The 17,918-nt window shown below is 38.7% G+C and overlaps 2 protein-coding genes across 5 annotated transcripts; one reads left to right on the top strand and one right to left on the bottom strand.

Annotated features, from left to right (window-relative positions):
• Positions 1–6,844: 6,844 nt before the first annotated feature.
• frs3 (fibroblast growth factor receptor substrate 3) lies at positions 6,845–13,443 on the bottom strand. 2 transcript variants are annotated; one of them, XM_068595075.1, is made up of 7 exons: positions 13,179–13,443; positions 11,784–11,909; positions 11,569–11,657; positions 11,208–11,394; positions 9,514–9,675; positions 8,519–8,640; positions 6,845–8,425 (listed from the first exon to the last, which is right to left on the bottom strand). In XM_068595075.1, the coding sequence occupies exons 3-7, from the start codon at positions 11,632–11,634 to the stop codon at positions 7,103–7,105; spliced, it is 1,860 nt and encodes a 619-aa protein (XP_068451176.1). In that variant the 5' UTR covers positions 11,635–11,657; positions 11,784–11,909; positions 13,179–13,443; the 3' UTR covers positions 6,845–7,102. The 2 variants fall into 2 exon arrangements, with proteins under 2 accessions (XP_068451176.1, XP_068451175.1); XM_068595074.1 differs by lacking the exon at positions 13,179–13,443 and having other exon boundaries at positions 11,784–12,451.
• On the top strand, positions 7,884–17,352 carry tspo (translocator protein). 3 transcript variants are annotated; one of them, XM_068595076.1, is made up of 5 exons: positions 7,884–7,958; positions 13,418–13,612; positions 16,205–16,380; positions 16,486–16,624; positions 16,739–17,352. In XM_068595076.1, the coding sequence occupies exons 2-5, from the start codon at positions 13,553–13,555 to the stop codon at positions 16,910–16,912; spliced, it is 549 nt and encodes a 182-aa protein (XP_068451177.1). In that variant the 5' UTR covers positions 7,884–7,958; positions 13,418–13,552; the 3' UTR covers positions 16,913–17,352. The 3 variants fall into 3 exon arrangements, with proteins under 3 accessions (XP_068451177.1, XP_068451179.1, XP_068451178.1); XM_068595078.1 differs by lacking the exons at positions 7,884–7,958; positions 13,418–13,612 and adding an exon at positions 15,355–15,483; XM_068595077.1 differs by lacking the exons at positions 7,884–7,958; positions 13,418–13,612 and adding an exon at positions 15,500–15,814.
• Positions 17,353–17,918: the final 566 nt, after the last annotated feature.

Raw genomic sequence — 17,918 nt, forward strand, 5'->3', positions numbered from 1 at the left:
AATAATATGATTCATTATTTTTTCAAACTCGGACTTACTGTCCTTGGCTCACTTTCTGCGAAGAACATATATCAGACAAAATTTTCATTGACTAGACACCGTAACCCCCCCTACACATTTATATTACACACAGGGTGTTCCTGAATTAAACTATTAACCATATCTGTTGTTTATATTGCTTCTAATTGGGATGAAGAAAACATCTGTTGAGTATTTTAACATAAAATTGTTAATAATAATTAATTAAAAACTCAAAAAATACAGCAGGTCCAACAGACCCACAACACCTGCTGAGTAACAAAAAAACGAGGGTGAAGTTAAATTTGACCAATTTCAGCAATTTACATTTCAGCTGACTTGTCTACAGTTCAGAAGCGACAAACATGTTCTGTAATTTACATTTCTTTACCTTTGTCTGTGCAGCCCCTCACTCATTTCCTGTCAAATCTAAAACCTTATACAACCGTATCACTCTTTGTAACACAGTTGAGAGGCTGAGCTTTATGTTGTGAAAACTCCCCTGGAAAAACTGGAACTACCAGCTGATCATATTTCATGCAACCTATTCAGTTGTCAGATAGAAATCTAACACTCAAACAACAAACTTTCTCATGGAGTTTTATAACACCACATGCAGGCATTGTCTAACTCCCTGTTCTGTTCTAACAAAATGAATTATTGAGTGCTCGAGCTAATACGTAACATTGGTGACGCCCTGTAGAGTAAAAAAACAATAGAATATTTGTTTTATTTGTGAGGATCCTCTTCTGACACAATATTTAAATAACCATAAAACAAGACAGACATACACAAGACAGCTACTGTTGAAGGCATTTACAGTTTACTGTAAATTGCTAGAGCTAACAAAGACCATGCTCTCTGTACATTAAATTATTAAAATTGTTAAGACATTGGGAGACACTATTTACATAATAAAAAATAAGTTAATGTTGAACTGCAAATAAAAATCTGGAATAAAATTATTATCACATATTTTGTTTAAGCAAGAAACGGAAAAATGTAAAATTTGGATATTAAGTATTAAATCTTGGGCGACTTGCCCGGTTGTGGTTAGCAGTACATATTCTTTAAAAAAACAAACAGGCAAACTACTTTTACTGAATGGTGTGCACAGTTCATATCACTTCTCTGCTTTGGGACATCCATCACACAGCTGTCAGGCTAGACGATGAATGAGTATCCGCACAACGGTTTGGGTATTGTATTACACACATTTCTCATCTCGACAGTCTTCAATCTTTCCTCAAAAAATAATAAATAGACCAGAGCGAACAAAGCCGTTGTCGACCAGAATTGTTTCTTTCTTTTTTTTAAAAAGAAGAAAAAAAAAAAAAAGGTTTTGTACTGTTCTGATTATTGTGCAGACTTTTCGGATATATTTTCTAAAAATATTGTAGGAACATATCCTAAAATGAACTATACAAGTATGTGATTCTGGAGGGCAAATGCTTAGTTTTACTTAAATACATTGATTCCTTGATATTAAAGGTTTAATGTAAAGAAGAAGAACAAATTGACACTGTTTAGTGGACATTAAGATATTTTCATAGCTTCATTTTAATATTAGAATTACATTTACTTTTACATTTTGGACAAATCCACACTATAATTCAGGGTAAAATTCACCAAATGTCAGGCTCACTTTGTTTTGGGACAGGGTGGGATGAAGAGGTCAGATAGCATACAGCTGTCATCTGAAATGATTCAAGAATGAAAATGACCTAAATTATTATTTTTGACAGTCCAACAAATGAAGCAAATCAGCTTTTTGTATTCACTTCTAATGGCACGATGATAAGATCATCACTGCATACTCATTTTTAAGCCATGGATAGAAACACAGAAACATACAACAAATATATAAAGAAACTGAGACAAAAACAAAGAAATTTACCCCTTTCAGCAGAAATATTTAGCATAAACCTTCAACTGTGCATTTGTATCACTAGTAGAGTCTACAACAGCAGCGAGTCACTCGTGGTTCCCGGATTTTGTCATGCTCAAGCATATTTGGCACTCAGTCAATTTGTAAATTGATAAAGTCACAAAGTTCAACTAATGCAACCTCATTGCATTACACAAAAATGTACAGCTCAGACCTGTACATGTATCACCTTCTGGTGGAGCTCACACCCTTGTGCCAGACACACACAAAAAAGATTTTAAAAAAAACAACACAATAATAATAAAGAGATATTACAGTTTTCTGTTACTTTCAGTATTTTTACAGATATCTATCTCATAGCATGGACAGGAAGTTGAGGTTTTACAATATGTCATTTGTGATGTTCTGTCATTTTGAAGATGACACAGAATCACTTAAGAGATGCTGAGGATGACAAACCGCTGATGAAGATGATGTGTAGGATTAAGGTGCACACTGTGCCGCTGGCCTTTTCTTTCTGCTCTTATTATATTCTTGTAATCTGACATACATTACACATTTTCAGTGGTTACAAATTGGAAAAGTAAAGAAAAAGAAATATCTGAGAGGACTTTTATTTTCACATTCTTCACCACTATGAGAAGAAATGGCAGCTGATGAGGAATCATGGAGTGCACCGTAGCCACATGACATTATCATGACAAACACAATTGCAATCTTAAATCATATTTAACATTATATGCTACATGACATAATATGATTTAAACACTTTTTCAGTCACACTGGTTTTGACTGCATCTCCTAAACCGATCATTAAAATCATGACTCATGTAAGCTTAAAAAATTACAACTCATTCAACCTTAATGACAGAGCTAGAGGCAACGTTTTTAAATATTCACTTTCTTGCCAAAAACTTTCTTGCCGAAACGGTTGATACCACTTTCATCTGGTATTAATTAAATGATCATTTATTTTGTGCCAAATTATTTCATGGCCAGTGTCAGTGACTTCCTGGAGTTTCTGCTGTTTGCTGACAATCACAATTTATTGTTTTTACATTTTGTTATAGATGAAACAAAGGTTTAGTTTTAGAGGGGCTGGTAGCGAACCATCCATATGGTTCGCTACCATCCAGCTGTAAAATATTCAGCACACAAACATGAGAGTGGCATCAATCTTTTTCTCTTACTTTGCAAGAAACGTGTTTCCTAAAATTTGAAAACTTTCCTTTAAACAGACATGATTATTAAAAAAAACAACAGTATGATGTAAAACAATCAACAGTTGGCCCTTTTTTTCAACTACAACTAAAGTATGAAGCCATTTTGATGAAAGACCCTTCCAACTTCGTCAAACTTTCGACAGGCGGTATTTGTTTATTGTTTTTACAACAGGCCGCCGTCTTAAACAGCAAAGGACATGTTACTACAGCTTGAAAATGAAAGGCACAGTGAGATTTCTTTTTTTAAATGGACTACATGGTGTTTCATGTTTGTACAGTAAACACAGAGCAAGCCCTTTTGTTGAACAACCCATTCAATAAATTCAGTTTGGAGAACATACTGATAGAAGTTCCCTCAACCTTTGGCCCCTTGCCCTGCAGAACCAATGTGAGCGGTGCATTTTTCACAGACACCTGTGTGAATTACGCCTTGAGCATAAACAGTCAAGGTGATGAAAATTGAATGTTTGAGATAGCATCAACCCCACCCTAGTGATAAATCAATGAATTATGGGATGGGAGCTGCCCGTCATTTGAACTCAAGTGCAATGAGATCACATGAGCGTTTTTTGAAAAGCAATTATTGAACACATCTATTTATTTTGATTATTAATCAGAAAACACAGGAGAATGTGTTAATGATGCTGTAATTACTGTTAACTGGGTTGGGTGGTGGTGAGGTTACTGCGTTATAAGAAAGATAGTTAACACATTTCAATATGGATATTTTTTTCAAATGACAATAAAACCACATGTAACAATATTCTGAGAAATTATATGAAACACTTTCTGATTCCTGCATGAAACATTGTCACTGGTTTTAAAAGATTAATACAATGAAATTGAATTTAAGTACTGGCAATAGCCACCTACTGTATGGCACTGTTAATGTGAGTTTAAGCAAACACAGTGTCTGACAATCAAGAAAACAGGCATCTTTTTATCTATCATAGCGGAAATTGTACTATGGATATTGAAAAGTAAACATTGTGCCTGAAATAAAAATAAGACTGCTGATTCACAGAAGAACAGGCGATTAAATACACTAAGCCCACAGCTCTATAGACTAATATTTAAATTTCACACTTCACACATTGGTCTGAATTAGATTGACAAAAAATAATTCACCTATTATTGCAAAAATGTAAACATCCTTTCATCATGACAATATCTTTGCAAATACAGTCAAACATGTCTTCTAAAAGTTGGCCTGTTTGTTGTAGGAGATACCTATTTTTTATTTTTTTTTAAATGTACTAAATTATGGCAATCAAGCAAAACTACAAACCATCAATTTTTGATTTTGGGTTATTTAAAGCTTCTGTGTTGGGAATGTTCATCAGAAACTAAAACTATTACATTATTGGTACCATCTAACCAATGGCACAGCATATTTCCTTGATTAATTACTCAAAGTTCCAATTATTTTGCTTTTCTTTTTAATTGTAAACGGAATACTTTGTGTTTGTTGATTGTTGGTCAGACAAAACATGCAATTTGAAGGCTTAACAGTGTGTAAAGGAAAATATTGAGGTATCTTTTATAGACAAAACCAGATTAATCAATAAGGAAACAAAATCTAAATTCAATAAATATCTATATAGCACCGATCACAATCACAAACTTAAAGCTGTTTTTCTGCTCAATTGAATTTAAAGAAAGCATCTTTAATTTGCACCTTGTATCACACAGAAGCCAAAAAAACCCTCAATATCAGAATTTGAAAATGTGTATTTGCGTCCCTTATTGATCAACAGCTAAATGCCACTGCCATCTGTACCTCTGGAACAATTGACCATCCTACGTCAGCTAAAAATATCACCTTGATGTGAGCGCTCAACAAAAAGATGAAAGCATCAGTGGGCCTGTGCTTCCGTTACTTCTCCTATCAGACAGCCAGTTTGTCAAGAAAGCGATCACTAAAATGAAGTATTGGCCAAATTAATCATTCTCTGAAATGGTACATTAAATATTTTTACTGCTCAAAAATAAATCTCAGAAGAACACAACAATGCTACTTCTATTAGCAATTAAACATATGGTAAAAGATCTGACATCGCATAGGTTCAAATACATACGGTTTAATTTTGACAAGTTAGTATGTACATGTAGCAGCATAAAACCACCCTGGCTGTGATTATCAGACTACAAGATTGCCGTTCTTAGATCTCGCTCCCAAATGGCTGTCAATGTGGATGAGGTGGAATGTGCCGTTAATCTATCCTTAAAAAGATGGATTTTTCTAAAAAGTGTGTGTCCTAACTGTTATCACCTCATGCCTTTCTGTCCTATTGTTTTTACAAATCCTAATGGCACGTTTGATTTTATTCATCATACAGTTTGCAAATAAGTTTTGGCACTTCAAATATTAATACAGTCTTTGTTTTTTTCTTTCTGCTTTAACACATAATCAAGCACAGTAATAACAGTAATACACCAGAGTCCAGTGACAATTTGAGGTGAAACTTTGGTCTCCATAATCCCAACCGGATTACAAAACGCTGGTCATCAAATGGAAAATAAAAATATTACAATTCGAAATGAAATAATTAATAAATAAATAAATAGATAAATATCTGACTACGATTGACAAATAGCCTCACAAAAATCAGCACTGCATGACTTTGCGACAAACTTGATGACCCTTTAAAAACAGATCATTCACAAATGATAACCAACAAATTATAGATTCAGCACTTTTTATGTGAGGTCATAGCTTAAAGCTACTATTTGAGGTTGTTGATGCCTCCATCAAAATATGTAAATAAATCCTATCTATGATGCTGACTACGCATGTCCTGGAAATATTTGGCCCCCTGCTTTTGGTAAAAAGGACATGGTCGAACCTGCAGCTCCAGTGAAGTGGGAGTAGAGACAAAGAGCGTTTCAGTGGCCCAGGGTCAAAAGTGCAATGTGACAAGCGTAAACTGCGTGAACCTCCTGCAGGTCTGGGATGATGTGCAGGAGGTGTGATCGAAGATGATATGCTACTTTTTCATTTGCTGCATGTGGATAGGAGAGCGCAAAGCTCGTTTAATCCAGGTGTGCTACTTTTATCATCATTCAGTTTAGTATACTTCTGCTAATATCACCATCTCTTCTGTTCTTGTAATTCTTGGACTGGATGAAACCATTCCCTAAAATATCATAAAATACAATTCCATAGGATTGTGTGCAAAATGCTCTGTAGGCATATAGTAACAAATAATGGTCTCTTCTACCAGCCACAATATCAGACTTAAAATGCTTGTGATGAGGTATGAATATTGGCCAGCATCTCGGAGGAACCATTAACCTTCCTTTATGTCAACAACTACTCTACTTCTTCTGTAGTGAGGGTCACATTTTTGACTCTCGTCGTATTTAAGTAAGAAGCCACATTGATGTAGAATAACTAAATGATAGGAACAATTTATGAATAAGAATTTGCTGATACGGTATGGCAATGACAGTTTCCACTGAAAACAGAGGTCTCTGCTCCAAGTCATAGCCAAGCATAAAATCTCATATATAACTATATATATTTATATATATATATATATATATATATATATATATAGTTATATATATATATACATACATATATATATATATATATATATATAACTATATATATATATAACTATATATATATATATATATATATATATATATATATATATATATATATATATATATATATGGATATGTATATTTACAAATAAATATCCTAACATCCAGCAAACATTTGCAGAAAACACTGCAAACACACATATCTAATAAATAACACAGAATAAAATGGCAAATTCTCTTCAGAGATTTCTCATTTCCTTTTGTACGTACAGATAAGTTTCAGTAAGTTTCTAATTAGGTACCTGCACTGTATTAGTCAGCCCGACAGTTGAATGGATGGATGACAGTGAAGGGTCCAGTGTGCTAAGATGAGGATAAGCCTTCGTCTGTCTTCATCGTTCCTCTTCAGTTTGAACACCGTTTACAGAGGCAGGTCTGTGCTGTTGTGGCGAGTCTTTCTGGAAGTCCCATCATCCCTGGGCAGAGCTTTCTGCAGGTTGGACATGGCAGCGGTCTTCTTTAAGTCGATGACTGCGTAGCATTCACTGCGCCGGGGTGCCTGTGGGCCACATTTTTTGGGTGGTAGGCGCTGGTGCTGTGGCTGGCTCTGGGCACCCCCGCTGCTGAGGGCTTGGCACGGAGGTTCTCCCTCTAGGTCCACCTGGATGTAATTCAGCTGCCGGGACGGAGGCATGTGGCCGTGCTCACAGCCTCCGACCCCTGACCTCGATCGTCTGCGGAAATCAAAACTAAATATTCGTCCCCCTCTGTCTGGCTGACAGGGCCGTGGATGCGGAGGGCAGGCGTGTCGGAGCCGGGGCGGCTGGACCTGCTCTGTGTTGACATAGTTCTGCAGGGCATCTCTGTGGATGCCCCGACCATCCTGGTGATACCCGTTGGGTGTCCCAGGGCCCTCTGAGAACTCATATTCATCAAAGTCTTCCTCCTCCTCGTCGTATTCCTCCTCATCCTGCTCATCATCTTCCTCTTCCTGTTCGTCGTCCCGCTGCAGAGCGCTGTACTCCCACACCGGCGGCAGAGAGGGCAGGTTCTCGTAGTTAAGCAGAGCTGTCCGGCGATGCCCTCCAATCATGCCCCTGTCGCAGGCGTAGGCCTGCGGGGGAAGAGAAGATGGACCAAGGGCGTGTGGGTGCAGGAGGGAATGGGTGTGACTGTCCCCCGTGCTGCTGCTGCTGCTTGAACCCACAGACTGCGACACGCTGCTGGGACTCAGCCGCTGCTTGCGGCCACTCCTCAGCCCGTTGATGTTCTCGTAGGTGAGTTCGCCGCTCTGGCAGCTGTCCGGGTGCTCAAGGCCCGGGTGCCGATGCGCGTGATGATGGAAATGGTGATAGGAGTGAGAGTTGCAGAGGTGCATAGATGGCTCGTCCACCTCCGTCTCTGAGCCTGTTGCGCCCTCTACTGGCTGAAGGTTGTGAGGATTGTGCCCGTGCCGCTCCCTCTCTCTCTCCCTCTCCCTCTCCAGGATATGGCGTTGTGCCGGAGTAGGGCCAAGCATGAATTTGACCTCCTGCGAGGACGGCTGTAAGAACACCTGAGGATCGTTATGCTCCTCCAGGGGACAGCACCGCAGGTTGGGCGGGGGATTTCCTTGACCCCCGACAGGCATGGCTCCTCGTGTTGTTTCAGGGAAAGAGCCGGGCCTCACCTCAGGCAGGGAGTGCACACAGTGTCGCATAGAGAGATCCCCCTCCATACTAACAGTATTTACATAGGTGTGGGTCTGTTGGGAATAACAAAAATAGAATCACATCTTGAACTAGCACAGATACAGTGAACTGTGAGTAACATGAATCATAACATGAATGAGTATTACCTGGTCCTCCAAACCCATGAGGCTATGTCCATGATCATCAGCGAGAGAGGGTTGGGAGGACTCTCCTCTGATTGGATAACCAGGGTATCCATTGGGAAAAGCCTGGACAGGGAACGCTGGAGCTGCAAACAAACAACATGTTCAGAGAACCCAAAGAATATTATGTGTTATGAATAGTATCAACTATCAAGCTTTTATAGTGAAAAGGGCATTGATAAGTTGTACTGAAGAAGTCTCCTAATCAATGTATTTTGTTTGTCATCTGCACTCCAGTTATTTGTAATTTCATGAAGCATTATTCAAATGTTTTTACTTAATGATTGTAGCCAAATCCTGATGTGGTTAAAAATATTAATTGTGACGAAAGAAAGGTGAAAATGAAAACAAGTCTCTCAAATGAAACAATAGAGGGTGTTTAAATACTTCCAGCCATTTCGCCTTTAAAAATACTTTATTGCATTAACCATAATGATCCGGTTCCCTGAAGAAATGCAATAAATAGTTCTGACATAACTGATGTAATTGCAAATGACATCAGTCTAATATTTCTAACTCAACTGTTCACACACTTCACTTTGTATTTTGTCTTAAGACTCTATTTAGATGCTCTCAACGTGACAGATCACATTAGTATAGCTTCTTGGCGATTCCTTTTGAAACAAATTTTGAGAAAAATCTGAATTTTATACTGTACCGGATACGATTCAACTTAATATTAATTTTAAATAGTTGAGCTTTGAGCCACAATTTGTCAGCTGTAAGAGGCATAATAGCAACTTTTCACCTAACGAGCCATATAAAGGGTCTACCTGGTGTATTTGGATACCATTGTGACTCAGAGTCTATTAATAACTTAAAGAATCTTGTAAATGTCCTGCTCTGTTGCTGCAACTGTATAATGAGCTTGTGAGTGAGTGAGTGAGTGAGTGAGTGAGTGAGTGAGTGAGTGAGTGAGTGAGTGAGTGTGTGTGTGTGTGTGTGTGTGTGTGACTCACTGTTTGGAGTCTGTGGTGTGCGAGCCATTTCCATCTCTGGTGTATGACCACTGCGACTCATCATCATCGACTCTTCCACCACGTTGATGCTGTTGCATTGCATCAGCTCCTGAAGCAGATTGAAGATCTCTTCTGCCCGGGAACACTTGAATGCAAAGATTCCTAATCAAACCGACAAATTAACAACATTGTTAGTCATAGGTAGCTATGAAGAGACACAGAACACTCATGCTCCCATGAAGGATAGAAGTGATATCATAGTTACCTAAATCATTTTCTAAATGCTGATAACAAACCATATCAATAAATAGTCAACGGAAAATGTCACAGGTTTAACATCTTAACAACCTGTGCGGTTTATATGGCAAGGTGGTTACAAGCATGGGGTGCCTCCACTCCATGGGATGCCTCCACTCCATAGGCAAATTATTTTTTAAAAGCTCCTAAGACAGCTCACTTAAGCGTTAACACATAACACCGCTCTTAAAAATCCTGTAGATAAACTGATGGGATGAATACTTCAAATGTATCATGATGGTTTCCTCTCTTGTTACATCTTCAAAGTGAATGTTTAGGCTACCTCTTCAGTCTTTCAGTAGGACTTTTAGTGTTCTGGTATTGACAGAAATGACAAAGACGCTTTTTGGGAGCCTCTGAGTTTTTGGGTGCCCTGGACCCAGGAGGCCCGTTTGGTAATCCACCCATGTTGTTTGCTTTTTTAAACTTATGGATCTGTGGTTAACATAAACTTAAGATTTAATAACGTCTTGTTCTACGATATGAAATACATCTGTAAATTCCCAGTAAAGGCAATTAGTATCAAGTGAGAGCCAAACATTACTTTGCATTTACAACCTTGTTTGGTATACTCCTGCTCATGCGACCGTAGTTTAGTTTGTTTACAGCCGAACGTTGGCTTTTTAGTTCTGCCAATTGCGGATTTACGCTACAAAAATACATCTTCCCTGCAGGACTTGGTTGTACACAAAAGCCCGCTTTGTGCTCCTGTGGGTGAACGCCGCAGAACTCAAGGTAAAAGTTGTCAAACGGGACAAGAGATTCAGATGTTGTGAGACTCTGTGATGCTGTGTCACTTATCTTTCACTATGGTAAGCAGTTGTTGCAGCAAATGCTCACTTTGGGTCGGGTCATTATCAGGCTAATATTGTGTAGTCTGAATACAAAACAAGACTTTTTCACAGCAGTTATTTTGATTTGTCACAGTAGGAAAGGCACCGGTCTAACTATCGACATTAAACTATCAAAGCGTCCCCGTAAGTCAGGACAATGTGCCGTAGCGATATAGAATTCAGTAAACATCAATTTAAATAGTCACTCCTGCTTTTCGTACTGACATGTTAAAATATATTCAGTAAAAAAAAAAGACCCGTAAGCACCATACAAATGGTTAAAATAGTACATGTAACTAGAAAATAGAAAACCTCCTCATAACTAGGGCTAAGCAATCTATTCTGGCATGTTGATATTGTGAGTCTAGATATCATGATGTAGGAAGGAATGTTTTTGTCCTAGTTTTAAAGGCTGTATTACAGTACAGTGTTTATTTTATTAACTTAACTTTTACAACTGTTTTATTATTTGGTATTTGGTCAAAAATGCCATGATATTTGATTGTCTCCATATTGCCCAGCTCTAAGCACGACCAGCACGAAAGCAGAGTAACGTTTGCTTACCCTGCCCGGTCTGACAGCGACGACCACTCTCAAAAGAAAACAGGTTGGAGTCGTAGCCGTAGCGGCGCAGGCAAAGATATGGCCACCGGATGGCGTCTCTCTTACGCGTGTGAAGGATGAGCTCGGTCTGGGTGAGCTCCATGATCCCAGAACCCAGCTCATTGCCTTCATCGTCCACATTGGTAACCTGGGACAGAGAGAAGAAATATATAACATATGACATGTAATAGATAACATGGAGAGAAAATGAATTTTAAGTGCAGATTATTGCAATACATTGTCAAATACGTTAGTGGGGATGTACAGGTGATTATCAGCCCAATACATTTGTTTAATTTAAAGTAAATGTGGAATTATTCACCTTAAATTTGGTGAGATGGTTGTCTCGGATGGGGTCCCTGTACAGACAGCTCCAACAGCTCCCCATAGCTTCAGCAGGCCGGCTGAAACCTGTCATGGAAGCAAACATCATCACCCACTGGCAGTAACAATAGCAGCAGTTTAATTCCAGTTATCAAACTCAAACACGACACTGAAGATCCAGCTTCAAGGAACAGGCACACACAAACGTCTTACTCAGTCCAGGCCATCAGCGTAAAGGGATTCACGTATCAATCCCAGGATCTTCGACTGGGCATCGTCGTCACAAGCCAGTTAGTTTGTTGGACTGACATCTTCAAGAGAAGCATCATGTTCTCCCCCCTGAAACCGTCAACAACATTCAGGTTTAGAAGATTTGATACAAGCAAGACTCAAATAAAAATGTTTAGCAGAAATAAATGTGGCCTGAACCTGTCGCATGTGATCTTTAATGTCACCTCTCTATTATTCAATGTCCAAAAAAAGCCTCACATTTCAAATCACGAGTGCAAAACATTTAACAATATTCATTATTGGTGACAAAGTTACAGTGACCGCTGAGAGCTGCTGAGTTTCTCCCCATCTGTCAAATTTATGAAATACACCCCATAACTAATTAATAACATAGTTAATGTTTTTAATCCCTGATGAAGATTGTGCGGTGTGGTTAAAAGTAGGGATCCAATTCTGACCTTACCTGGCATAAATTCAGTATATTTTCTATTTTATTCTGAAATTAATAATTGTGTTTTTACATTCACAGTGGGCAGCTGTCTTAGATTAAGTCCTACATCATGTTGCTGTCAATGGTAATAATACATATTACCAATTATGAGCACTGTTTTTAAGTGGAGATTATTTTGTCTCCTAGGTACAATCACAAACAAACCAGACCAAATATTACAAATTATTAAATTAGAACCATGTTTTTTTACTTCCACTGCAGAAAGTTTCCTCTAAAGTTATGACTGGAAATCACAAAATATGCATGTGCTTCTTTAAATCAGCAATGGGAAAAAAACACCGGATTATCAGAACAAACATTCTCAAACAATTTTACACATTTGTCCTTTGAGCTCTTGTTCGTTTTTTGTGCTCACATCTGCTCCTGTGATTTCTGCTCGTTGTCACCCTCACATAGCCGATTTCAGATCAACACCGCCGCATTATGTGTACTCTAACCTGGGCCTCCACATCTGACTGGAGATGCCAGGCTGGACTTCCACACCACCAATTCACAGCTACCTTGAGTCAATGTAAAATTGTTTTTAAAAACACGAAACAACGAGGAGCTAAAAGCCACTTTCTAGACACTTGTCATACAGCCTACTGATTGAATTGGATTCCCCTCCACCTCGGCTATTTACAATAAGAAAATCACAGCATTTTGCTCAATTAGCCGAGCCGACGCAGAGCTCCCAAAACAAGCCGCCAGCGAGGCTTCATCTGCCGCGTCGGTGTGCAGAGACTCCGGCTCGTCCACCGCGGAACCAGCACACTGACTCTACACGCACAACGACACGACTCAATGACCATTTGTTCTCATTGGTGAGAGGATACAATAGCGTGAACACATAGCAGTCAGGACGGCAGCGATGGTTTGCTACTCACATGTCTGGCACGGATTTTTTAAATATATATATAAATATATATATTTATTTATATATATATAAATATATATTAGCCCTAATGCGAAATAAGCATTGAGACTGCGATTAGTTGTCGGCGGCTGCTGCTGTGGCTTGATGCGGCATGTGGCTCTTGCACGGCTCAGAGAGGCAGATAAAAGATGCAGTGAGAGCAGTAAAAATGTTGTTATTTTTTCCTCCTTTTACGCCCCCCTACTGCAGCACGGGCCTCTGCCTGTATGACATTTCCCAAGCAGCTGGGGTGAGAGTTCACCGCTAGACAACGAGGCTGAGAGGAGCGACAAGAAGGTAAGAAACGCTGGAGGACCACAGAGGAAAGGTGCGTCTGGCGGACGGATGGGGAGGAGGGGTGAACAAATCAAACCACTGCACTGGGAAGAGAGAGCATCTCTAACCGTGAGTTTATTGTACATATTGCCCTTATGTGTGCGATTATTTATTTTTTTTAAAACATGTTTTTAATGCAATGCTTTCTTTCCCCGCGTATTATGGAAGCCATCCTGAACTCAAACCAACTTCTCATTGACTTTCACTGTGTTTGATGCAAACAGGCTGTTTTCGCACTCCTATTCTCTGTAATCACGTAAAGGAATAGTTTCATATTGTGGGAAATATGCTTATTGTTTTTCTTACTGGGAGCTGAATGAGACGATTTATTCAATTTGTATGTAATATGAGGCAGCAGCCAGCAGGTGGTTCGTGTATGTTCAGGTGGTTCTCCACCTTTTTTGAGTAATTTCTTGTGAAATAGTTTTCCAGCCAAGTACTCCCTTACCAGCACAAAACAATTTTGTTTCAAAATAAGATGTAATGCACAGCACGGAGCCATAAGGGTCTGATTTAAATCAGTGTATTCATTTACACCTATATTTTATTGAATAATTATTAAATTACTATTTTTATATTTTTGAATTGATGCTAATTTTAAATTTAAAAACAAATCTCACATACCCCCCAAGAGTGCCTTCACATACCTCCAGGGGTACTCGTACCCCCATTAGAGAACCACTATTTTTGTATAATTAATCTGAATCTGCAAATTAAAAACTTAAGTTATGAAGTAAATGGTGGAGCAGAAGTATAAAGAAAATAGAAATACTCAAGTAAAGTAGGATTAGGCCTCCCTTAACATTGTACAAAAGTACAGTAAGCCAGGCTGCCAGTGTTTCCACTGTTTCCAGTTGTTACGTTAACCCAGTATCAACTAATATTTACACTGCTTGGAATTTGGTAAAGATAAGACTGCATTAATCCCATGGTGAAATTTAAAAAGAAATCTACTCGGCATTATACAATAATAAAAATAAGAAGAATAAAGCTGAAACATTAAAGGAATGTATGCATCTCATTATAGACAATAATATATTATTCAATAAGACATTATTCTGAAATTAGCCTTACTGTAAGAACGTTTACTTCTGGTAGCCTAATTTAATTATATTTCAATGCTAATACTTCTGAAATGTCCCTAATTATAGATTTATAGTACTGCATTTAGGCTTCTTAAGTAAAAGAGCTGAGTACTTCTTACACCACGTCTAAAGGTAACAAAATCCACCTTCTAAAGCTTGCCAACTATAACACATTACATCTCATTTGTTTAATCCAAACCTGTCACAGAACTTTCAAAACAACAATTTGCCTGTTTTACAGGAGGTTATGTGTTAGACACGTTGTTGGGAAACTAGAGAAGAACAATTAAGCTAGTTCCATTGTATGCTATTAGGCAGACTTCTACTTATATATAGTAACTATTATAGGCCATCCATCCCATGGGAAAAGTTACTTTGTTACCGATTATACTAACTATCCAAAACTAGCGCCACGTTCACAACTACAACATCAAAATACTACTGTATTTGTTGTTGATAAAACAGAGTAGTATATGCTATATTAATAACAGCAGTTTGAAATTCGGCGGAATCTGTATTTTTTGGGGATTACTGTATGATATTCCGACTTTTAGGTGAAGGATCACTCCTCAAAGCGTCAAATGGTGTAACCATTTTTACAAGACTCTCTTTGTATATAATCATGCTTTAATTGAACATGTTTTTCAAGTTTTACTAGCCATACGCATATTTAAGTTAGCTTCCCGTACAAACTGATCGACATAGAAACAAAAGCTAAATATGAGAGGTACTGCGGGTAATTATCTTGACGGTTATTTAATCTCTGCTACTGCCTATTCAGTCACAGATCCAGTTGTGCGAGTTTTGGAGTGAGCAACGAGGACATATGTAACAACACGGCGACCAGGAAGTCAGGTAGTGATTTGTGACCTTTGGACCTTTTTAATGCACCACAGTAGCTGCTGTTATAAAACATAATTATTTGTCTGGTTACAAAAGTACTCCAACCCGTAAGTGCTCTTTTGAGTTTACCCCCGCGACCAATCAGTTGATACCCAGCCTGCGACGTCACGTTGTTTGTCTGTGTTTGTGCGCATGTGCGTGTGCGTGTGTGTGAGCGTCAGCATGGGGAGTGTAATGAAGCAGCCCGGCCCGTTCAGCAAACCAACATCAGTCTTGGTGGAGCATGAGTTAATTCGATGAAACAATATACAACGCATACAATATACTGACAACTGGCTGAGGGGTGAGTATTGCAGCGTATAACCCAACAGTTACGTTACTGTCAATATAACAGCAGTACATCTTGACCTGTGACTTTGCGCGACTGAAACTGAGTGAGCTATCTAAGTCTTTCCTTTCTCATAAATGATAGGAAGAAAATACTGATACACTTTGACTGAAACAATGACCGAGCCAGTGTCGCTTAGTGCTTTTCTTCATTCGAAATAATAGTAAGAAAATACTGATGAATTTTGGCTTAAAACTAGCATGCTTAACTTTCCTTATTGTCCTGTTATTCAGGATGGATTATTATTAAACATTCCTTTAATGCTCAGCACTGCACAGTATTGAGGGTTGATACCCAGCCCAAGCAGAGGTTCAACAGCTGTCATGTGTCATGCTCCCATCACAGAATATGTGGCTGCCCATGCTTGGAATGACGTCACTGCCAGTCGTAGGAGGGCTCTTTGGCCGTTACATCGTAAGCAAAGAGGTGAAGACCTGGTACCCAACCCTGAAGAAACCATCATGGCGTCCACCAAATGCAGCATTCGGAGTAGTTTGGACCTGTCTGTATACAGGAATGGGGTACGCGTCATTGTGACTTGCTCATGCAGGCTCAGATCTCCAACTGGTGTTTTATTCAGTGATGCAACGTTATCTCAAATATATTTTTTTAATGTTATGATGCAGGTATGGTTCCTACCTGGTGTGGAAAGAGCTGGGAGGTTTTACTGAAGATGCTCTGGTTCCACTGGGACTTTATGGACTGCAGCTATCTCTAAACTGGGCCTGGATTGTTATCTTCTTCGGTGCACACAAACTGAAACTGGCAAGTTTCACACAAACTGTATTTCTTTAAACTGGGATACCTGTTTATGAAGGAGGGCAGTTTCAAATTCTACATCCACATTTCCATTTAACACCCTCTTGTTGCCCAATTTAGGCACTCATGGAAATTGTCCTTCTTACTGGTGCTGTTGGAGCCACCATGGTGTCTTGGTATCCCATCAGCCAAACTGCCACGCTGCTGATGGCGCCCTACCTGACCTGGCTGTGCCTTGCCACCTCTCTCAACTACTGCATATGGAGAGACAACCGTGAGGAGAAAGAAGAGTAGGAGACAAATAGTGTTGCCTTAAAGTATGTCTAGCAGACTTGTGTATTTACAATCATCTGCAGCATATTAAGGAAAGTGAGACAAACTGCCGCTGATCTGTCATTGATTTGTTACCCAAATTCGATCAATCCCTGCTAAAAAAAGAAGAGTGCATTCATTCAAAGCTCTAATTAATTTGCCAGTAAATTTTCTAAATAAATGTCTTATGTTATGTTAAGTCTAATGTTATGTGTGCATTTATTATGAAGAATTTGAATTCATCACTAATAAATCCATTTCCTATGTCGCAGCAGGTGTACACATTTAACATGTAAAAAAAGATAACACAGGTATCAGATCAGTAGTCTGCATTTACTGAATGCAAAAAAACATGAAAAACGTGTTGTTTTTTGTTCACTGTAATGTCAACTGTTATATGGTCAAAAGATATTATATTACACATGACTGAATTGAAAATACAAGATACTTTGTTCGATGAACAATTGGAAGTAAATTTGATGTTTCACGAGCAAAGCTGATTTGATTTGTAGAATTTGTGTTGTGTGTATAAATGAAAACTATTAAATAGAAACATTCACAATAACAATACAAACAAAAATACTATGAAATATGTTTAGTACATCTGTTTGAAAATCGAAGAGCTGTGCAATTTTTATTAGGTACATGCAGTAGTATAAAGTAGAACTAACTTACTTCAGTGTAACATCACCTCGAACTTGTCGACGACTTGTACCAACTATGCAACAGTCTACAATAATGCCAGCCTTTCTAGCTGGTTCATTAAAGTTATGTGAAAAGGTACAAACAGTTGATACTCAGGCTGCGACGTCACAATAGCCTCGTTCGAGATGAGCCAGTTCTGCGTACAATCGATCGCAGGTGATCGACGTGCCTGGTCCAGTGCATGATGGGAAACGCCTGGCTCTGGCCACATCAGAGAGCTGATTGGCTCTTAGATTTAACAGCAAACACCACGTTTGTAGAAGATCCTTATTTTATGTGAAGT

The sequence above is a fragment of the Clinocottus analis genome, unplaced genomic scaffold (genome assembly GCF_023055335.1).
Source record: "Clinocottus analis isolate CAN_PGR_092001 unplaced genomic scaffold, fCliAna1.0.p SCAF_3, whole genome shotgun sequence".
NCBI classification, from domain to species: Eukaryota; Metazoa; Chordata; class Actinopteri; order Perciformes; family Cottidae; genus Clinocottus; species Clinocottus analis.